Source organism: Palaemon carinicauda, chromosome 31, assembly GCF_036898095.1.
Source record: "Palaemon carinicauda isolate YSFRI2023 chromosome 31, ASM3689809v2, whole genome shotgun sequence".
NCBI lineage: Eukaryota > Metazoa > Arthropoda > Malacostraca > Decapoda > Palaemonidae > Palaemon > Palaemon carinicauda.
This window is the reverse complement of record NC_090755.1, coordinates 16077563-16094876: the sequence shown is the minus strand read 5'-3', so window position 1 is coordinate 16094876 and position 17314 is coordinate 16077563. Positions and strand designations below refer to the sequence as shown.

General features: G+C 41.4%; 1 protein-coding gene across 1 annotated transcript in view; it reads right to left on the bottom strand.

Moving 5' to 3' along the window:
• LOC137624323 (protein C-mannosyl-transferase DPY19L3-like) overlaps positions 1–17314 on the bottom strand; it is a 733373-nt gene that overhangs the window by 52777 nt on the left and 663282 nt on the right. The window contains 2 exon segments of the mRNA XM_068354997.1: positions 9526–9759; positions 13786–13920. Of these exon segments, the coding sequence (XP_068211098.1) occupies positions 9526–9759; positions 13786–13920 (369 nt within the window).

Genomic DNA, 17314 nt, shown 5'->3' with positions numbered 1-17314 from the left:
ACCTCTTCCGCAGACGAGGAATAAATGGGCTCTCTCGTCTCTGTGTGGGTGGGGCGATCTTGGGTAGATACGCCCGAAACCACGGAGGGAACGTCTGTTCGCTGATTAAAGCCTCTCGAACCCTTTGGTCGTAAGACATTGCTTCTCCCCTGGACTTGGGAGCTTGCAAGAGGTCCCGGACTAGGAGGATGACAGGCACGAACAGACGAACCCTCAAGAGCAACACTATCCACAACACTATCACTCACTTTTTCACTTCCCACTGCACTCTTACACTTCAGCTCCTTGACGTCCGCCATGAGCTGGTTACGGTCACTTGCCAAGGACTCGACTCTCTCACCCAGAGCTTGGATGGCACGCATCATATCTGCCATCGAAGGTTCCTGAGTGCCAGAAGGGGGATTAGGAGCAACCACTACAGGGGAAGGAATAGGTTGTGGGGCATGAGGAGAGGAAAAATCAACGGAACGAGATGAACTTCTCCTGACTCTATCTCTCTCTAGCCTACGTGTATATTTCTGGAATTCGATAAAATCGAATTCCGAAAGCCCAACGCATTCCTCACATCGATCTTCCAATTGACAGGTTTTATCCCGACAATTGGAACAAACGGTGTGAGGATCGATAGAGGCCTTCGGAAGACGCCTTGAACAGTCCCTAGCATTACACTTCCTGAATTTAGGGACTTGAGAAAGGTCAGCCATTTTGAATTGGTCAAAGGGGAATTCAAAAACTATCCAAAGTCGTCAACAAATAATCCGATATCAAAAAAAAGAATGCAAGGATTTATTGAAGAGAAAGCCTGCACAGCGAAAGCTCAAAACTAGAAACGTGTACTTCACCAAATAGTTGTGAAAACCAATCCAGTTAGCAACAGCGAATTAGTAGGTCTTGCCGGTGGCACGACAGAGAGAAAATTGAGTTCTTTGTTTACAATGAGTACTGAGTACCTGCACGACAGATGGCGCTGTTGAAGTACACCCCCTACCTGCATAGCGATCGCTGGAGGATTTTTAACGTAGAGTTTTCTGTCGAGCAGCAGAGCTGCAGCTTATATAATCACCGGCTAAGTTAAATATTGAAAAATACAAATTACTTCCAAATTTATCATTTGTTCAGACACTCATAAAAACCCTACACTATTTATAGGGATGACTCACCCATTAGGAGGGTGGAAGTCTGAACCAATTAGCTTGGCATTTGACCCGGGTTTTCCCGTACAGGCTTTGCACATAACTGAGAAAAACCCTGACACTTTGCTAGAATTTTGTACAATGCATGGATAGCAGCCTGAACAACCTGTGTGCTTGTGATACTGGCAATGTGACTGGTCTAGGTAAGAGTTCACAGAGTCAAATAGGAATCTTAGAATCAACCATAGACAACACCCAATTCAACCTCGTGGGGGGTATGGGGACGTAACATGTATCATTTCTATACTAGGTTACATAAGGAAAACAGTTTTACCTGGAGACAGGTGAGGCCAACTTGCAGAGGATCATAGGTGCTGTTCCCCCAAGAGAGGGGAAGATGAAAGAAAGAAAGAGCCAGTCATTCTTACACATTCATCCCAGACAAATCCCGGATAACCTATGTCCTCAACCATCTGCTATTTGTCCATCAAGGAGACTGAGAAATTTAAACCACTTGTGCAGCCACCATATGACCAATGGAGAACGTCTCCATGTTCCAGTGGGTCATGTATTGCAGGTAGTGTGCGGTGAATGTCGTCTGACGCTTCCACCCGCCCACTTGTAGTCCATGCGCCACAGAGTAGTTTCCTTTAAATGCTAGGGACGTTCCAATGCCCCTAACACGTCATGAGCTCTAGGTCGAAGAGCAGGAGGAGGGTCATGATTCAATGCAGAGTCTATATTTTGTGAATCCAAGCAGAGATAGGTGATCTTCGTGACCCTCCTCTTGACCTTTCTCGAGCTGACACTTGGGGGGAAGCTGCTGCAGAGTGTTTAAGGCAATACCTCAAACTCCTAACTGGCCAAAGTAACAGTTAATCTGGATCGTCACTTACAGAATGAAGACTCCCATTCTGTTGCGAAAAGCCTTTCTGAGAGAAGAGGCGCTGGATAGTCTCCAGGCGCAAAGACAAAGAGAAGCTACTGCTTTGTGAAAGATGTTCACGTGTGGCTGTTTGAGTAGATTGTGTCGTGGAGGGAGTTCTCTTAGGATCTCTGTCAGTAGTTGCAGAAAGTCCAGGAACCACTATGCGTGATACCATAGTGGAGCTATGACCGTCATGGATAAGTTGTTGGTTACTCTGGTCTTGTTGAGCACCCTTCTCATCCAACAGAACGGAGAAAGGCATACACGTCGATGCTGTCCGACTGATGTTGGAATGCATCTTGCCAGATAGCCAGAGGATCCGGGACTGGGGAACAGTACACTGGGAGTCTGAAGTTCAGGGGCGTCGCAAACAGATCCACAGTCGGGGAACCTAACAAAGTCAGGACTTTGTTGCCTAATAGATGATTCAATGACCACTTGGAGCCCACCATCCGAGTCGCTCAGCTCAGATTGTCTGTGAGCACATTCCGTTTGCCTGGAATTAAGCAGACTGATAGGGACACCAAGTTGTCTTCAGTCCATCTTAACATCTCCACTGCTAGATTGCATAGGGGCTGCAAAAAGTACCGCCTTGTTTGTTAACGTAAGACACAATTGTCGTGTTGTCGCTCATTAGCACCACAAAGTGACCCGCCAGGAACTGTTGGAGAGCCAGGAAGAGAAATCGATCAATCCTCTCAATTGGCTAGTCCCTATTTGCAATTAATATCAGGCTACCCTTATCTCTACAAGATTTATATGCTGGTACCTTTCGGACTCTGACCAAAGCCCTGGAGATCACATGGTGCAGAATGTGGCCCCACCCCTTCTTTCGATGGATACGAAGAGCATCAATTCTGGGGGAGGTATGAGAAGGACTGTCCCTCTACAGAGGTTTTTGTCTGCCACTCACCATTGAAGGTCTGTCAGCTGCTCTAGTCCCATGAACACCAACGTATCCAGGGAATTGGTGTTCTGATTCCACCTGGATTTCAGCTGCCACTGAAGAGATCGAATTCTGAGGTGGCCATTGGGTACTAGACAGGCCAGGGGCGACAGGTGACCCGGAAGAAAACACAGCTTGGCTGGAAGCTCTTCTCATCTGAGGAAGGGGCTTGATACCTTCCCCAGCGTCTGTATTCTGACGTCTGATGGAAAGATTTTCTGAAGGTCGGTGTCTATTATCATACCCAGGTATACCAGTCTCTGAGAGGGAAACAGTGATGACTTCTCAAGGTTTATCACAATCACAAATCCTGGCAAAACTCAAGCAGTCTGTCTTGATGGTGAAGAAGGGTTGCCAACAAGTCTGGTAGGATCACCCAATCATCAGGGTATCTTAGGAGGCGGATGTCGATCCTGTGAGCCCAAGATGACATGAGGACGAATACACCCTCGTGATTACCTGGGGTGCTGTGGAAAGACCAAAGCACAGCACCTTGAACTGGTATTGTTTGTTTTCACGTATGACCCGGAGATACTTCCTTGAATATGGATGGACTGGGACCTGGAAGTATGTGTCTTTGAGATCCAGCATGCACACGAAGTCCTGTGCTCTTATCGCTTGTCTGACCGTGTCTGCCGGGTCCATACTGAACGGAGTTTGTAGAACAAACTTGTTCAGAGATGAAAGGTCAATGACTGGTTTCCAGCCTCCAGACGCCTTTTTCACAAGAAAGAGTTGACTGGAGAAGGCTGCAGAACCGTCGAGGACCTCTTGGAGAGCCGCATCCCGGCACCTGAGTATCGCGTTCGCCCACAGGTTAACCACCTGGTAAACGAGGAACTCGATGGTCCAGAAGCCCGATAAAAAGAAAGTTTCTATAGTCTATAGACTTCCTCGTAGAATCTTTGGACCAATCCTCAGTTCAAACAAGGTGGCCCACGGATCCCAGCCATGAAGTAGCTTACATGGCATACTTCGCAATCTTCTCCATGTTTAGGATCTCAGTCGCCGAAAAGGAGGCCAAGAGCCCAGAAAGCCTCTTGAACGAGACTCCCCTCAAGAGAGACTCTATGGAGGAGAACCAGAGGCGGAACTGGAAGAGGCTCGTCTGAGACTTCATAATATCTCCTCTGCTGTACGAATGGTGGAGGAGGGCGTTTTGAGGAGGAGCCTGTTCGTTGAGAACTAGAAGAGCCAGCGATCTGGGAGAAGGCCTTCTTCCTGGCTACCGTCAACTCCTTCGACCAGGGCACAGCTACACTGCCCTTAGGAAGTCATCGGGTGCCATAAACATGGTTAAGGACAGTGTCCTTGCCCTCCTGAAGGGTCGTCTCCAGATCCGCTAACACATTGATGGCCCTCATGCAGGCTAGAACTTGCCAGAAGGCGTACTCCGACTCCTTCTGCTCCGCTTCTAAGGCCAGTTCATCTTCCACCTCCGAGCTCTCACCCATAGGAGCCCGAGGTGGAAGCAATGACGCTTGAAGACGTCCGTCCCTGCTGTTGGGGAGATCCCACGAGCTCTCTCTTGCTGGCGAGCTGCTCTCGCCCTGGCATTCTTCGGCACTATCTTTGTATCCTTAGACTCTCTCCACGGTGCAGTGGCAGGAATTCCTCCAGCAGTGAAGGTCTGGAAGGTTCCTGTCGTCCCGAAGAGGTCTGCCCTTCTCTAGCAGAAGATACTTCCACAGGTTCTTACGGTGATCTGGAGATGGGCCTAAGTTCAGGGGGAACCACCTCTATAGGAGATAGGTGGAAAATTGACACAAGTGAGACCTCCCTTGAAGATCAAGAACCCCTGCTCATACGAGGGTTGAAATTATCACCCAGCATAGGAGTCGTTTTCCTTTCTCCTCTTCTACTTCGTCATCATAACTGGAGTTAATTGAAGCTGTAAGAAGTCCTGCTGAATGTTAGCAGAAAATCACATAGCTCCATGCACCCTACTGATGGGAGAGACAATTATCTGATGGTTTGGGGCCCTGGAAGTGACAGGCCTCTGCCTATGGTCTAAAGGGGAAGAGGGGAGGAGGAAACCAGCTTCTCTAATGGGATTCGAGGAGTAGAAGCTACTGTTGCCTTTGATGAAGGAGCTGAGCTCATTGGAAGAGCTGTACTAGCTGGAGGAGCTGTACTTGTGACAGTGTCTTACTGCATTCACCAAGGCATCAAACCAGGATGGGGGTTTCCCCACAAAAGACAGGTACGGTGTATCAATGGGGAGCCCTACAGATGGAGATTGCCTCATAGGGGATTACAGCCTAAGTACAGTAATACCTCGACATATGAGTGTCCCAACATAAGAGAAATTTGAGATACAAGGAAAGTTTTGAGCAAATTTTTGCCCCGAGATACGAGACAAATTTGAGATACGAGGATAAGAAACGGTTCCCTATGCGCCCGCTAGGTGGCCTAGTGTGCGAGAGGCTGCTCACGAGGACAGCATCACTCTCTCTTTCCCGTAGGATCTCCGTCGCGTAAAGTTATCTCCGAACATCGGCCGTAGTGTTTGGATTTTTACATGTTTTTTGCATTAATCAGTACAGAATTAGGTGAATAAGCAATGGGTCCAAAGCAAGCGAGTGCAAACAAGGGTAGTGAAAAGAAAAAGCGTATGATGACAATCGAGAAGTGGCAGGAGTTTACTGATTTTATGGAAAAGAGGCACCCGGACAAGTTAGCGTGTGGTCGCGTGTTAGCCTTTTGTGACGACACTTGTGTATGTCATTTTCGTAATATTTTGAAGGGGAGACAAAAGGAAACATCCCCAAATAGGTTTCTTTTAAAAAGGCCGGCAAAACAAAGCGAGTCAAAAAGTGAGGCAAAAAGATCCAAGCCGGAAGAAGAAAATAAAGAAAAATTAAAATGAAAACAAAATTAGAATTAAGTTTAGTGTAACGTAAGATTAACATTGTAACATTTATTTTTAAGCGTGTGTACAGTAAGCTAATTTCATTTAAGTAGAATTTAAAGTTTAAGTTATGTTACATAGTTACGAAAGTGTAGTGTACCGAACGCGTTGCCGTCAAGTCTCTCTCCCTCCGCCTCCGCACACACTGCCGTTAGCCGCTACCGTTTATCTCGAAGGTAAGAACTCCATAATAATGTCACATTTTATTGCAGATCATAACCAGTACATGGGTATTTGTTATTTTGTGAGCGTAGAATGTGAATTAGAACAATTAAAAACATGTTTTCCACTGTAATATACTGTTTTTAGGTATTTTTTCAGAGGGTGGGAACGATTTAATTTTCTTTAGTTATTTTATATGGGAAAAATTGATCAGAGATAGAAGCAAATTTACATATGAGCTCAGGTCCCGGAACGCATTAAGCTCGTATCTCAAGGTATTACTATACTTGAAAATGTGGAGTTGCTGGTCTCTTCTTCTTGTAAAGGGGCACAGGTACGCCCTCTAAATCAAACCGGAAAGGGCGAGATAGAGATACTGAAGTGATCAGTAGTTACTTCTTTGGAATCCTTAAACCCAGAAGGGTAAGGAACCAGGCACATGTCTCTTGCTAGAGAGTCAAGGTGACGTGCAGGCCTCTTTGGAATGCTCGCTGATGGTCTGTGAAGATCGTCCAAGTGTTAACGAACTGGAGAAAGAGAGTCGCTCGTGGGAGTGTGACAATCGCACATGAGAGCGTGACGATCACAAGTTCTCATGCGAAAGCGTGACGATCACAAGCTCTCGCGCGAAAGCGTGACGATCACATGCTCTCGGGCGAAAGCGTGGCGATCACGTGCGACAGTGGGAAGACTGGACATGTGAGAGTGCTGATAGAAGGCTGGAGATAGAAAACTGCAAGCTGGAGTATGGCACGCTGGCAAGCGGTGAGCTAGAGTACGATAAGCTGGTGAGCAATGATCACGAGCTGGAGAGCAGTGATATGGTGTCCAACATGCTGGCAAGCAATGATCACGAGTTGACGTCCAAAATGCTGGCAAACAACGATCACGAGTTGGCGAGTGTTGAGAAAGATTGGTGAGTTGGCGATCGGCAAGTTGGCAATCGACGAGTGGGTGATTAGTGAGTGGGCAATTAGTGAGTGTGCGATAGGCGAGTGGCCAATTGGCACGTTGGTGAGCAGTGAGTTGGTGAGCTGCACGTCTGCAAATGTTTATGAGATAAACGTCTAAGAGAAGAACAAAAACGTCTTGGAGGAGAATGGCAAGCTGGCAAAACAATGCGCTGGCGATCTGGCAAGTAGAAAGCTGGTGAATGGCACCCTGGGGTGTGGGGATCATGAGCTGGCGAACAGCGCGCTGCTGGGTGACGTTTAACGGCTGGCAAATGACGTTCGAGGGTTGGTGGCGAACTGTGACCAGGAGAGTGATGATCACGAGCAAGAGCGGTGATCACAAGTAGGAGAGTGGCGATGATCGATGATCCTTGGAGGCTGAGCGCTATTTCTTGACGGAGGGAAATGGCGAATGTCTAGTTGGGCAGAAAGGACTGCGATTCCTTGACGATGAGGAGAACCTGTGATGGCGGGGGCACTGGAATGGCGAGCAAGCGTCCTGGTCTCGTCGACGGCGATCCTCTGCAAGGGAGTCATGCTTAAAGGAATAGAAGATGAGAAGGGGTGGCGGCGTCTAGAAGGCCTAGGTCCTTGCTCAACCCCATCCTCTGAAGGGTAAAGAACAGGAACTTCGGCGAAAGCAGGAGTGGGCAAGGGAGACAGATGGGCTTTGCATATAGCATGAGCATTGACCACCGCACATGCAGGACAGAACTTTTACCACTTGAGGAAACCGGAGAACGTCTCCTCTCAGCACCCAGCTACAGAAGTTCCCACAACACATCTTTCAAAGGTGGGCCTGTAACCACCAGTGACAACCAACCCTGTAACAAATCAGATAGAGAAAAGGATTCCTCTGAGGGCAGGGGAGTAGTTGCTTCTCTTCTCTGGAACACTGGGGTTGTCCTTGTGTTAGCTGGTCAACGCCTCTACTCGACCGATCCTCAAAAGAGACTGATCAAGCAGGAGCTTCGGGAATAGATCAGGGGTCAAGGAGGAAGTCCGAGGTTTCTTCAACTTCAAGGAAGACCCCAAAGGCGAAGAATCTCTCTTGGAATTCTTCTCGCGCTGGCACCCAAATCTCTCCCACTGGGAGAAAGATAACTCCTGGCATTCATTGCAGGTGTTATCCTGTCCTCTGCAGGCAAGACACAACGAATGGGGGTCAGGTGGAAGAAATGAAGGTCCCTCAAAAGTGTCCTCCAGTCTCTGGACAGGTCCACATGATGGACGGCAGGAAGAAGCAACACACACCTAAAAAGAAAAAGAACAGAAAAATTAATCAAAATCCCAAGTCTGTTGGGAGTTGGGATGCAAAGAGCAGAAATGTTCATCCTTAGCAAGCCAAAAGAGAAAAGTGAGTCAGACACACTGGTGTGTGAGTGAACGGCGTAGCTGGCTACTCCTGTTAACCCCCCCTAACTAGCCGATTGACAGTTATACGTTGCTTAAAAGCCTTTATGGCTAGTCTTCCACCTTCGCCCTAAGTAAAACCCTATTAATAGCGTAGGGTTTGTATTAGTGTTGGAACAAGTGTAATTTTAAGTAGGTCAGGGACAGTGGTTCATCAACATACAGATTTTTGCATTGACAATGCCTCTTCAATTATATACTGTACAACGCATTTAAAATTCTAGGTGCTTTTTTTACTAAATATTTACTTTTGCAAAACAAAAATAGCAGTATATTAAATTTCTCATCCCTGATCCAGATATTAAGCGTATAGTTAGTTGGTTCTTTGTGCATGTTGCATATGATTTTTCATAATTCTGACCATCCTTTGTATTCAAATCATCCCAAACTATATCATCCTGTATGTAGTACCAAGTAAGCAGTTAATTATACCAGTCTTCCCTTCTCCATCATAAGGATCGATACCACACAGTATTCTAGAAGTTTTATCTCAGTTGAGATCAGGTTATGGAATGATCTTCCAAACTGGAACTGGAATCGGTGGGACTTAGAAGTTCAAAATTGTTGCAAATGCTTTTCTGTTGAACAAGTTGACATATGTCTTTTCATAGTTTATATATGACAGATCCATTTTAAATTTGTTCTGATCTTAATGCAGTATATTTTTTTCATTATTTCTCATATACTGATAGTTTTTTTCATTAGTTCTCCCTTTTCTTTCTGCGCTGCTGTTTTACCCGTTGGAGTCTTAGGGCTTGTAGTATATTGCTTTTCTTAAAATATACAAATATAATTCTTTATTACTTTTGTAGTTTATTTCCGTATTTCCTTTCCTCACTGGGCTATTTTTTCTTGTTGAAGCCCTTGGGCTTATATCATCTTCCTTTTCCAACTAAGGTTATAGCTTGGCTAGTAATAATAATAATAATAATAATAATAATAATAATAATAATAATAATGATAATAATAATAATAATGGCTATCCGAGATATATACTATATGAACTTTCATTACCTGTTTTCATGCCTAAATGATTACCAACTAAGTATTGATAGCATCTCATGCCCCTTCTTTCATACCTTTATCAATCCATTAATCACCACAGTAGCTACCAGCACCAATGCTAACTCAGCGGCCACCACAAAAATCCTGACAATGGCTCCTAGTTTCTTATGAGGAGCTGATGTACAACTCAACATAACTGCAGGGATGATCATGGATAGTGCTGGAGACGATACTGCCATTGGGGGATAAGACTGCACGATGCAGGATGTTAAAAGGGATCCTCCAATCGCACAGATCAAAAGAACAACCTATGGAACATAAAACATCTTCAGCCATTAATTCAATTTATATAAAATGAAAGTCAATTTAATGATGACTAAACTAAGATACCTTAACTTTAGGTGAAAGGATTTGGGTTTCATGATGAAAATGCCTAAATGAATATTCACAGAAATATCACCTCAAACTGTATGATATGAGGCAACCACAGGCAATAAATAAAGCAGTTAACAACGCTAATGGATAGTGATAAATAACCATACTACATTTTCTATTTTGACCCAATAAATTTCCAACAATTAATCTTGAGTGATCAATTGTTTGAAATTGAAGAATTCTAAATACAGTAATAATAAGAGCAAAAGTAATGAAAGAAAAAAATCAACAGTAGTCACACCTCATGTGAAGTTGTTAATTGGTTCTAAGGCTCCCAAGAAATGACAATTTAATGCAAGATAAACCTGCATCAGATTGGTTAGACACCATGTAAAATGCTATAATAAAATTAGTCAATCAATAATAAATCGATGCATTTTAATTGTTCAGAATATTGAGAATGTGACAAAACACAAAAGTGGAATTTTTGTAACCAAATTAATTATTTCTATACTCGACCGACATTCCTCTAGTCTTGCCCGTTTAGCGAAGCATTAAGTTTATATGGCAGTGTAAAAATACGAATGCTTAAGGAGAATACAACAGTATAAGCAATTTGTCTCAAAGATGAAACATGTTCATCAGCACCTTGACATCACTAGGGGAGGTGGGGAGGAGTGGCATGATATGAAAATCAAGTGAGTAGAGAAATAATGAATTTTAATATTGAAATTCTGTTCATTTAGATGAATCTCAACTGACGTTCACATGACCAACACCAACACTATGATGGACGTAAGATAATGAAGGAAAGAAAAAGGCAATCTAACACCCTAGACTAAATAACTACACCAATTTTCTGAAACTCACCTTCATAAAACACAAATTTAACAATAACAACTGTAACCTAGCTTGTCTTATGCAATAACTCTTGAATCTAGAATAAGAAAAATTTAATATTAAATACCCATGATTGACCTAACAAAATCAACATAAAAGGAATTTAAAAACTATAAATTACTCCCAAATATACACCTTAAAAACTTGATGCTGTAACTTTTCATTTAGAAAATTAATGCTATAAATTGAAAAAAAAATCAAGAAGTTTAATTAAAAGCAATAACACACCTGCAGTTAATCCTATATTTTCTCTTATTCTAGATTTAAGGCTTAAGATATCTATAGGATTATAGGATTCACATACTGAGATCTTCAAAAAATTTTAGTAAATAATTTCTGTTTTTTACAGACTTACTGTGTCCTCTCTATTACGCTAAACACACTATGTCTTTCTTGATTTCATAGCTCTTCTCTTCCATTTAACTCTCCTACTGTATTGTATACTATATATTGCTGTTGTAGTAAGATGATGATATTTGTTATAACAATAATAATACAAGTAAAACATTAATGAAAAACAAACGAATGTGCTTAAAAAATTGAATTTTAATAAAATGTCTTATTTCTATAATTGCCTCATGTTCATATTGCTTCTTACTTAGAAGCTTGATTTAAACTACATTTGCTCGTAAAACTTAAATTTGAAAATTTTCCCCATTTTCTTTCCCTTAATAAACACAGGCACTTGGTAAAGAAATGCAACATTATACAGTAGTAGTAAGTGATAAGAAACCCAAAACTGACCCAACAATCATCCCTATCCTCTTTATACCATGAGTCAGTGGGGAGGAGGGTGGGCATCACGTATAAAGTCATAATAGTTTAAAAATAATTTATTTTATTATTAGAATTCCATTTATCTATATAAGCCTGCCTGATGGTTATACTGCTGACTCCCACATCCTTTTGGAGGTGGGACATCAGTGAAGGATTAATATTATTAAAAGGAGGAGATTAACCAGTCCAAAGAGTCAAACTCGCCTCTTACAAAGATGGCCTGATTAACATTGGGAAAAAAATATATTTACATTAATGTTAAATAAATGAATAAAATAAAATATAACCTAATTATAATGGATAAAAATTTGTGATAAATAGAAATTTAAATCTCATCTATAAAATCAGTTTCTTAAAAATAGTAACATCCTTAAAACGGAAATTCCCATTGTCTGATACTAGGCCAGTAAAACTTTACTCACCAAAACATAAATCTCTCTCGGTTTTAAAAAATTTAAAATCATCAAAAATATGTTTTACTGTTAAAACAGTCACACTCCTATGAACTGCTTTACGAGGTGAGCACATCAAACACCCGCAACCTTGTTAAAATTATTTGATTCCTCCTTTCTTTTTGTACTGAAGATTTCCATAGAGAAACAATTGGCTTTCTTTCTTTTAACTCATTTTAAGCAGATTCATTATTCCACTGAGCTTCCATTTTGTAGCTATGAAATATTTCAAGTGGGTTATATAATCCCTCACAGAGAGTTTAAAAGGTTGTATACGCAAGTCAATTGATGATTTAGCTGCAGCATATGTTTTTTCATACTACAAAACACCAACATGGGCAGGAATACAACATATTTCTATATATTTACCATACAGGAGTAAAACCTGTCAAGGAGCTTTTACTTTCAATACAAATTGATTCTTATTAGTGTAACCTTTTAAGGCTTTCATGGCACTTCTTAAATCAGTATAAATCACAGACTTATGATTTGCCCTATCTTCTATAGTTTCAGTAATCTCAATTGCTAATATAATGGCTAATAGTTCAGATGTAAATACTGATGCTTCACTGGGTAATGACAGCTGACTAATTTTATCTGGGGATACTGTAAGCACAGCCAGTACCCATTGAAAATTCAGAGCCATCAGTATAATTAGCCTAATGAGGTCCTTTCCTTTGAATATGTTCTTAGGTATATTGTTCATGGTGACTATATTTATTTGACAGTTAACAAAATATGAGAGCATATTTTTGTTTTCTTTAAGGTCCAAGGTGGAGAAAACAGAGATGGTTGAATGATGTTCATTATGATGTTTGTAGATTGTAATAGCCTATTTGCTCTTATTGGAAATAGCGGTTCATGATTGTTTACGTATATTTCAATAAGGTTGAATAGCTTCTTTGTTGGAGGATTGGTGGATAGGATCTTTAATGTACTTCTCATGGTTACAAAATCTTGATGTAGGGATAAGGGTGTTCGCAGTTTTCGCATAATACCGAGATATTTAGGGAAGATCCTAAGACCCCACAACAAAATCTTAGACCTTGAGTGCATTGGATATAAAGAGTTCAAAATAGCTTAAGATCCTAGTTCATATATTGGGCTACCATAATCTATTGTCAATAACACTAAGGCTTTATAAATCAGCCACAAACTGAACATATATCTGCATAAGGACTGATAAGCTTACTAAGCCATCACAATCAGCACAATGACTGTTCAATTCCCAATCTTTCTATCAACAAGTAAAACAAGTGAATTCAGATCTTTATCACCAAGTAGTAAATCCTTTGTACAATTAGCACAGGAATGCATAGCAAGGTTAAAAGTGGAAATCCCATGTTAATCTGCTAACATGGATTTGCAGATAGAGCTAAGCGATTACCTCACGAACCACTGACAAAGACTGGAATAGCTGATCCTGGTTTATTGTCCCCAAGCATTCTTAATACAGTACACCTCCATATAAACTAAATACTCCATTAAAGGGGCAAGACCATTACATTGAAAGAAAATGGAATTTACTTTTATTTTTAGTTTAGACATGGTGATTTAACCAGCTTCAAGATGCAAGACATACAAATATCAGTAATTTATATAATGTTTTTCTATTATAAAATAATAACTTAAAAATTTGCCTCACATGAGGTATGACTATTCATAAGGGAAATTACTATTCACAATAGACCCATAGATATTGACAGCTTTTCAAGAGCAACAATAATTCAGAGACAATATATCATTCTCAACACTATAATGTTCATAATAATGACAATGTCTACACTACAAAACAAATTATACAATAACTAACCTTTATAAAGATCTTACCTTCTTTTCACAGACAAATTGAAGTCTCCCTAAGCATAAGAGAACAAAGAGTTGGCACAAGAGGACAAATGGTCCAAACTGCCAGCTGAGCAAAAATGCAACTGTTAGGGAAAATATCCAAAAGATCTTCACTATCTGAAAATAAAGAGGCAAAATAAAATCTTATTCCTTAAGAGGTAAGAAGACCCTTTAAATACTCTAAATGTAATTTTTTTCAGACCTCTTTACTTAAAAGCTACACTATCATGATGGTTTTTGTCAATTGACCCTTTTAAACATGAAGCCTCTTACTGAAAAATCTCTTGAATTTAATGTTAATTGGAATGTGGAGTTTTTAAGCTGTATATCACATGGAATGACTGTTACAAGTCGGTAACTAGAGTATTCAAGTGTGTGCTATGCTATAGGGTCTTTTTTACTAACCAAAGGACAGACCACTGAAATTTCTGCTAAGTTGAGCGGATGTTATACTAATGTTATAACTAAAAATCTAAGATTTTTATGAAATTGATGCCATATTCAACCAAATACTTTGAGACATTCATTTGATAGTTAAAATATGTAAAACACCCGTGTAGCTATATATTATGTGGCTGAAATAACTATTGCAATGATAAAGTGTGCACTTATGGCAATTGAAATCAATAGATATTTTTTAATGATAAATGTATTATTTTGATAATTACCTCTTAAGTGCTGCAAGCTCAACGAGTACTAAAAGAAAAATTCTTTACATACTCTCTCCTCAGGGGTATCCTGTGAAGGAGCCCCCACCCATAAATTTTAATACAGTAGTAATCCATAATCCTTCATGGCAGCTTATTGGCAATTTGCATATATGAATCACTTTCAATTTCCTCACATTACCATCACATTTCTGAACATTAGAGGAATGGTTCTGGTTTGTTCTTAAGTCATTAACAGAATTTTCCCTAATAGAATTGCCAGAGGAAGTCAGCAGTGATGGGGGGAGTCAGCATAACTAGGGGATGGGGTTCATTACTTAAAGACTCCATGAGCAGGGGTCATGTCTGGTTAGTTCCTTGATTGGTTAGTTGGTTTATCATACGTTGGAAAGGAAATTTGCATTCTCCACTATAGGCACAGTGAGAGTATGCTTCCTAGAGGGTCCACTCCATACCCTACCAGTGAGATAGCACCAAAACAAATATAGAGGCACAGGTGTAAACTAAACCCACCTGTTAGAACTGAGACCAGGAAAATATTGAAATATCCTCCCCAATATATGTAATGATGGGCTTCCGGCAAGAAGAAGAAAGTCCTACCACATGGATTGGATCCCTCCGGATTCCAATGAACTAACCCTTGAGAACAGTTCTGGTAAAAAGGGCCAAATCACCTTTGGGATGGCTGAGATCATCCAATACTTCTCACATATACAGTAGGGTCCCGAATTATGCGTGTTCGAATTATACGATTCCCCTTTTATGCGACCTCTATTTTTCAAAAATAAATTTTATGTATCTGCGAAACTGTTCAAAGTCTGCGAGTCAAGCACTATAAAATGTATCAAATCTATTGTCTTTCTAAGCATATTGGTAGCCCTAAATACGGTGATTTATAATAAATTTTACAAAACAATATTAACATTACATCTTATTAACATAATTTCATAATGAATAGCCTATTTAAGGATAAAATTCCACATCAACAATGAAATCAACTGTTAACTGTGCGAGTCCAGCTGACAAAATGTAAACAGAATTGTGGTTACGTTCTCGGCAATCATTATCTTTCTCCAACCTTATGATAATTGTAATGGTAGTGTTAATGATGGTATATTAAAGCATTATTTTTGTTTAGTACAGTATATATAAAAGCCTTTTTTGGGCTCAAGCCATGGCGTCCTGATGGAAGGTTCCTGTTTGGTAGCTTCCTTGGGTATAAGACTACTAAGATATTCCCAGAGAATTTAACCACAGGTTATCACAGAATTCTAACTTCTGGAGCGAGTATCTCAAAGGTTTCCCTTTAAGACATCGTAATACAACAGGGGACACGCATGTCTGGTCGTGCCACATAGCTATCTCCACCCCGAACAGAGTTAACGCTTCGGTGTGTAAGGGCTGAGAATAGCTGGGAGCCGTTCCACAGCTAATCTCACTCGTGGCTACTACTGATACTCGAGACGTAAACAAACGGACGCCATTGCTCTAATGACGTCACGCGCGTCTTTATCCTTTGTTTAGTAGCTGCCCTACTGAGACGGATTTTCCCTTGTGTGAACTTTATCGTTTTGCATCTTCGCTATGTCGTTACCTTCAGCCTCGCCTTCTTCTGGAAAGTTGAGTACAAGGTTCCAGTATTGTTTAATTAAGCTCTGGCCGTAAAGTAAATATTATTTTGCGAAATAATTGATGTTTTGTGGCAGAGCTGTGCCTCTACCGGACCCACCATTTTATGGCGTCGTTGTTGTTTTGCATGTCTTATTTAGTTAGCCACAACAACGCTTCCGGCCTTATATACTAATCGAATACATTAGTTTATTTAGTCTTCATAGCTAGGAACTTTTATATCGTGTTTAGACGCTTTTTATCGGTCATCGATTGACCTCATACCAGTCGGCTACTATAGCCCCCAGGCCAGGAGCCTATACAAGTGTTCATGCATGATTTATCAGTGATCCTAGACTAAGTTATGAAGATAGTGGCATTATTATTTTACAATACTTTTGACTAGTGATGCAAATGTTTTCGCCTTCAGGGACCATATAGGGGATAGGCTAGTCAGTGATTCTTACTAGCCTAACCTAACCTTAGGACCCCTATATGCTTCCTTCATCCCCTGCCTTGGCATTCCCTCTAATTAGCCTTGATCCCTTTTCTGAGTAAAGGGATTTATTGTCTAATAGAGTATTATATCGCCTCTCAGTCCTCCCTAAAGGAATGAACCCCCTTTAGGATTGCGTCTGAGAGTGAGGTTAGGCTAGCCTACCTCTATGGCTAGGATAGTCTACGACTTTCCTGCGATAGCGATACGTCTTCTTCCTTGCCTAGTTCAGGACTTTTAGCCTTGATCTAGGTCGGGTTAGGAAGGTTTCTCTGTTCCATGCTGAAACTGTACTCTTGCACCGTTTTAGCCGATCAGCCTAATCTTAGGTTAGGGAGTGTCCTCCCTTCCCTTTGTGGCCGCTCTGGTACAGAAACCCTTCCTGGGAAGACCCCTCTCTTCTCCCTCCCCACCCATCTCTTGTATAGCCTAGCCTATGCTTAGGTTAGTTTATACTCATCTGTCCCCTGTCCTACAACTCCTCCTTAGGGTGGAAGAGTAGGGCTACCCGAGCTTCCTTGTGCAGTCCGCTCTGGTACATATACCTTCATAGTGTCCTATAAGGTTAGTTCCTAGTGTAGCTCTGCATAAGGGAGTCTCCCCCCCCCCCCTCTTGGGTGTTCCCTAGTCCTCCCTTGGGCTACCTGCTCCCGGTCCCTAGTGACCCCTGCTTATGGATGATAGAGCCTGTCTCTATCATGGGTACACCCCCTCAGGGAGGGGGAGGGATGTCTGGAAC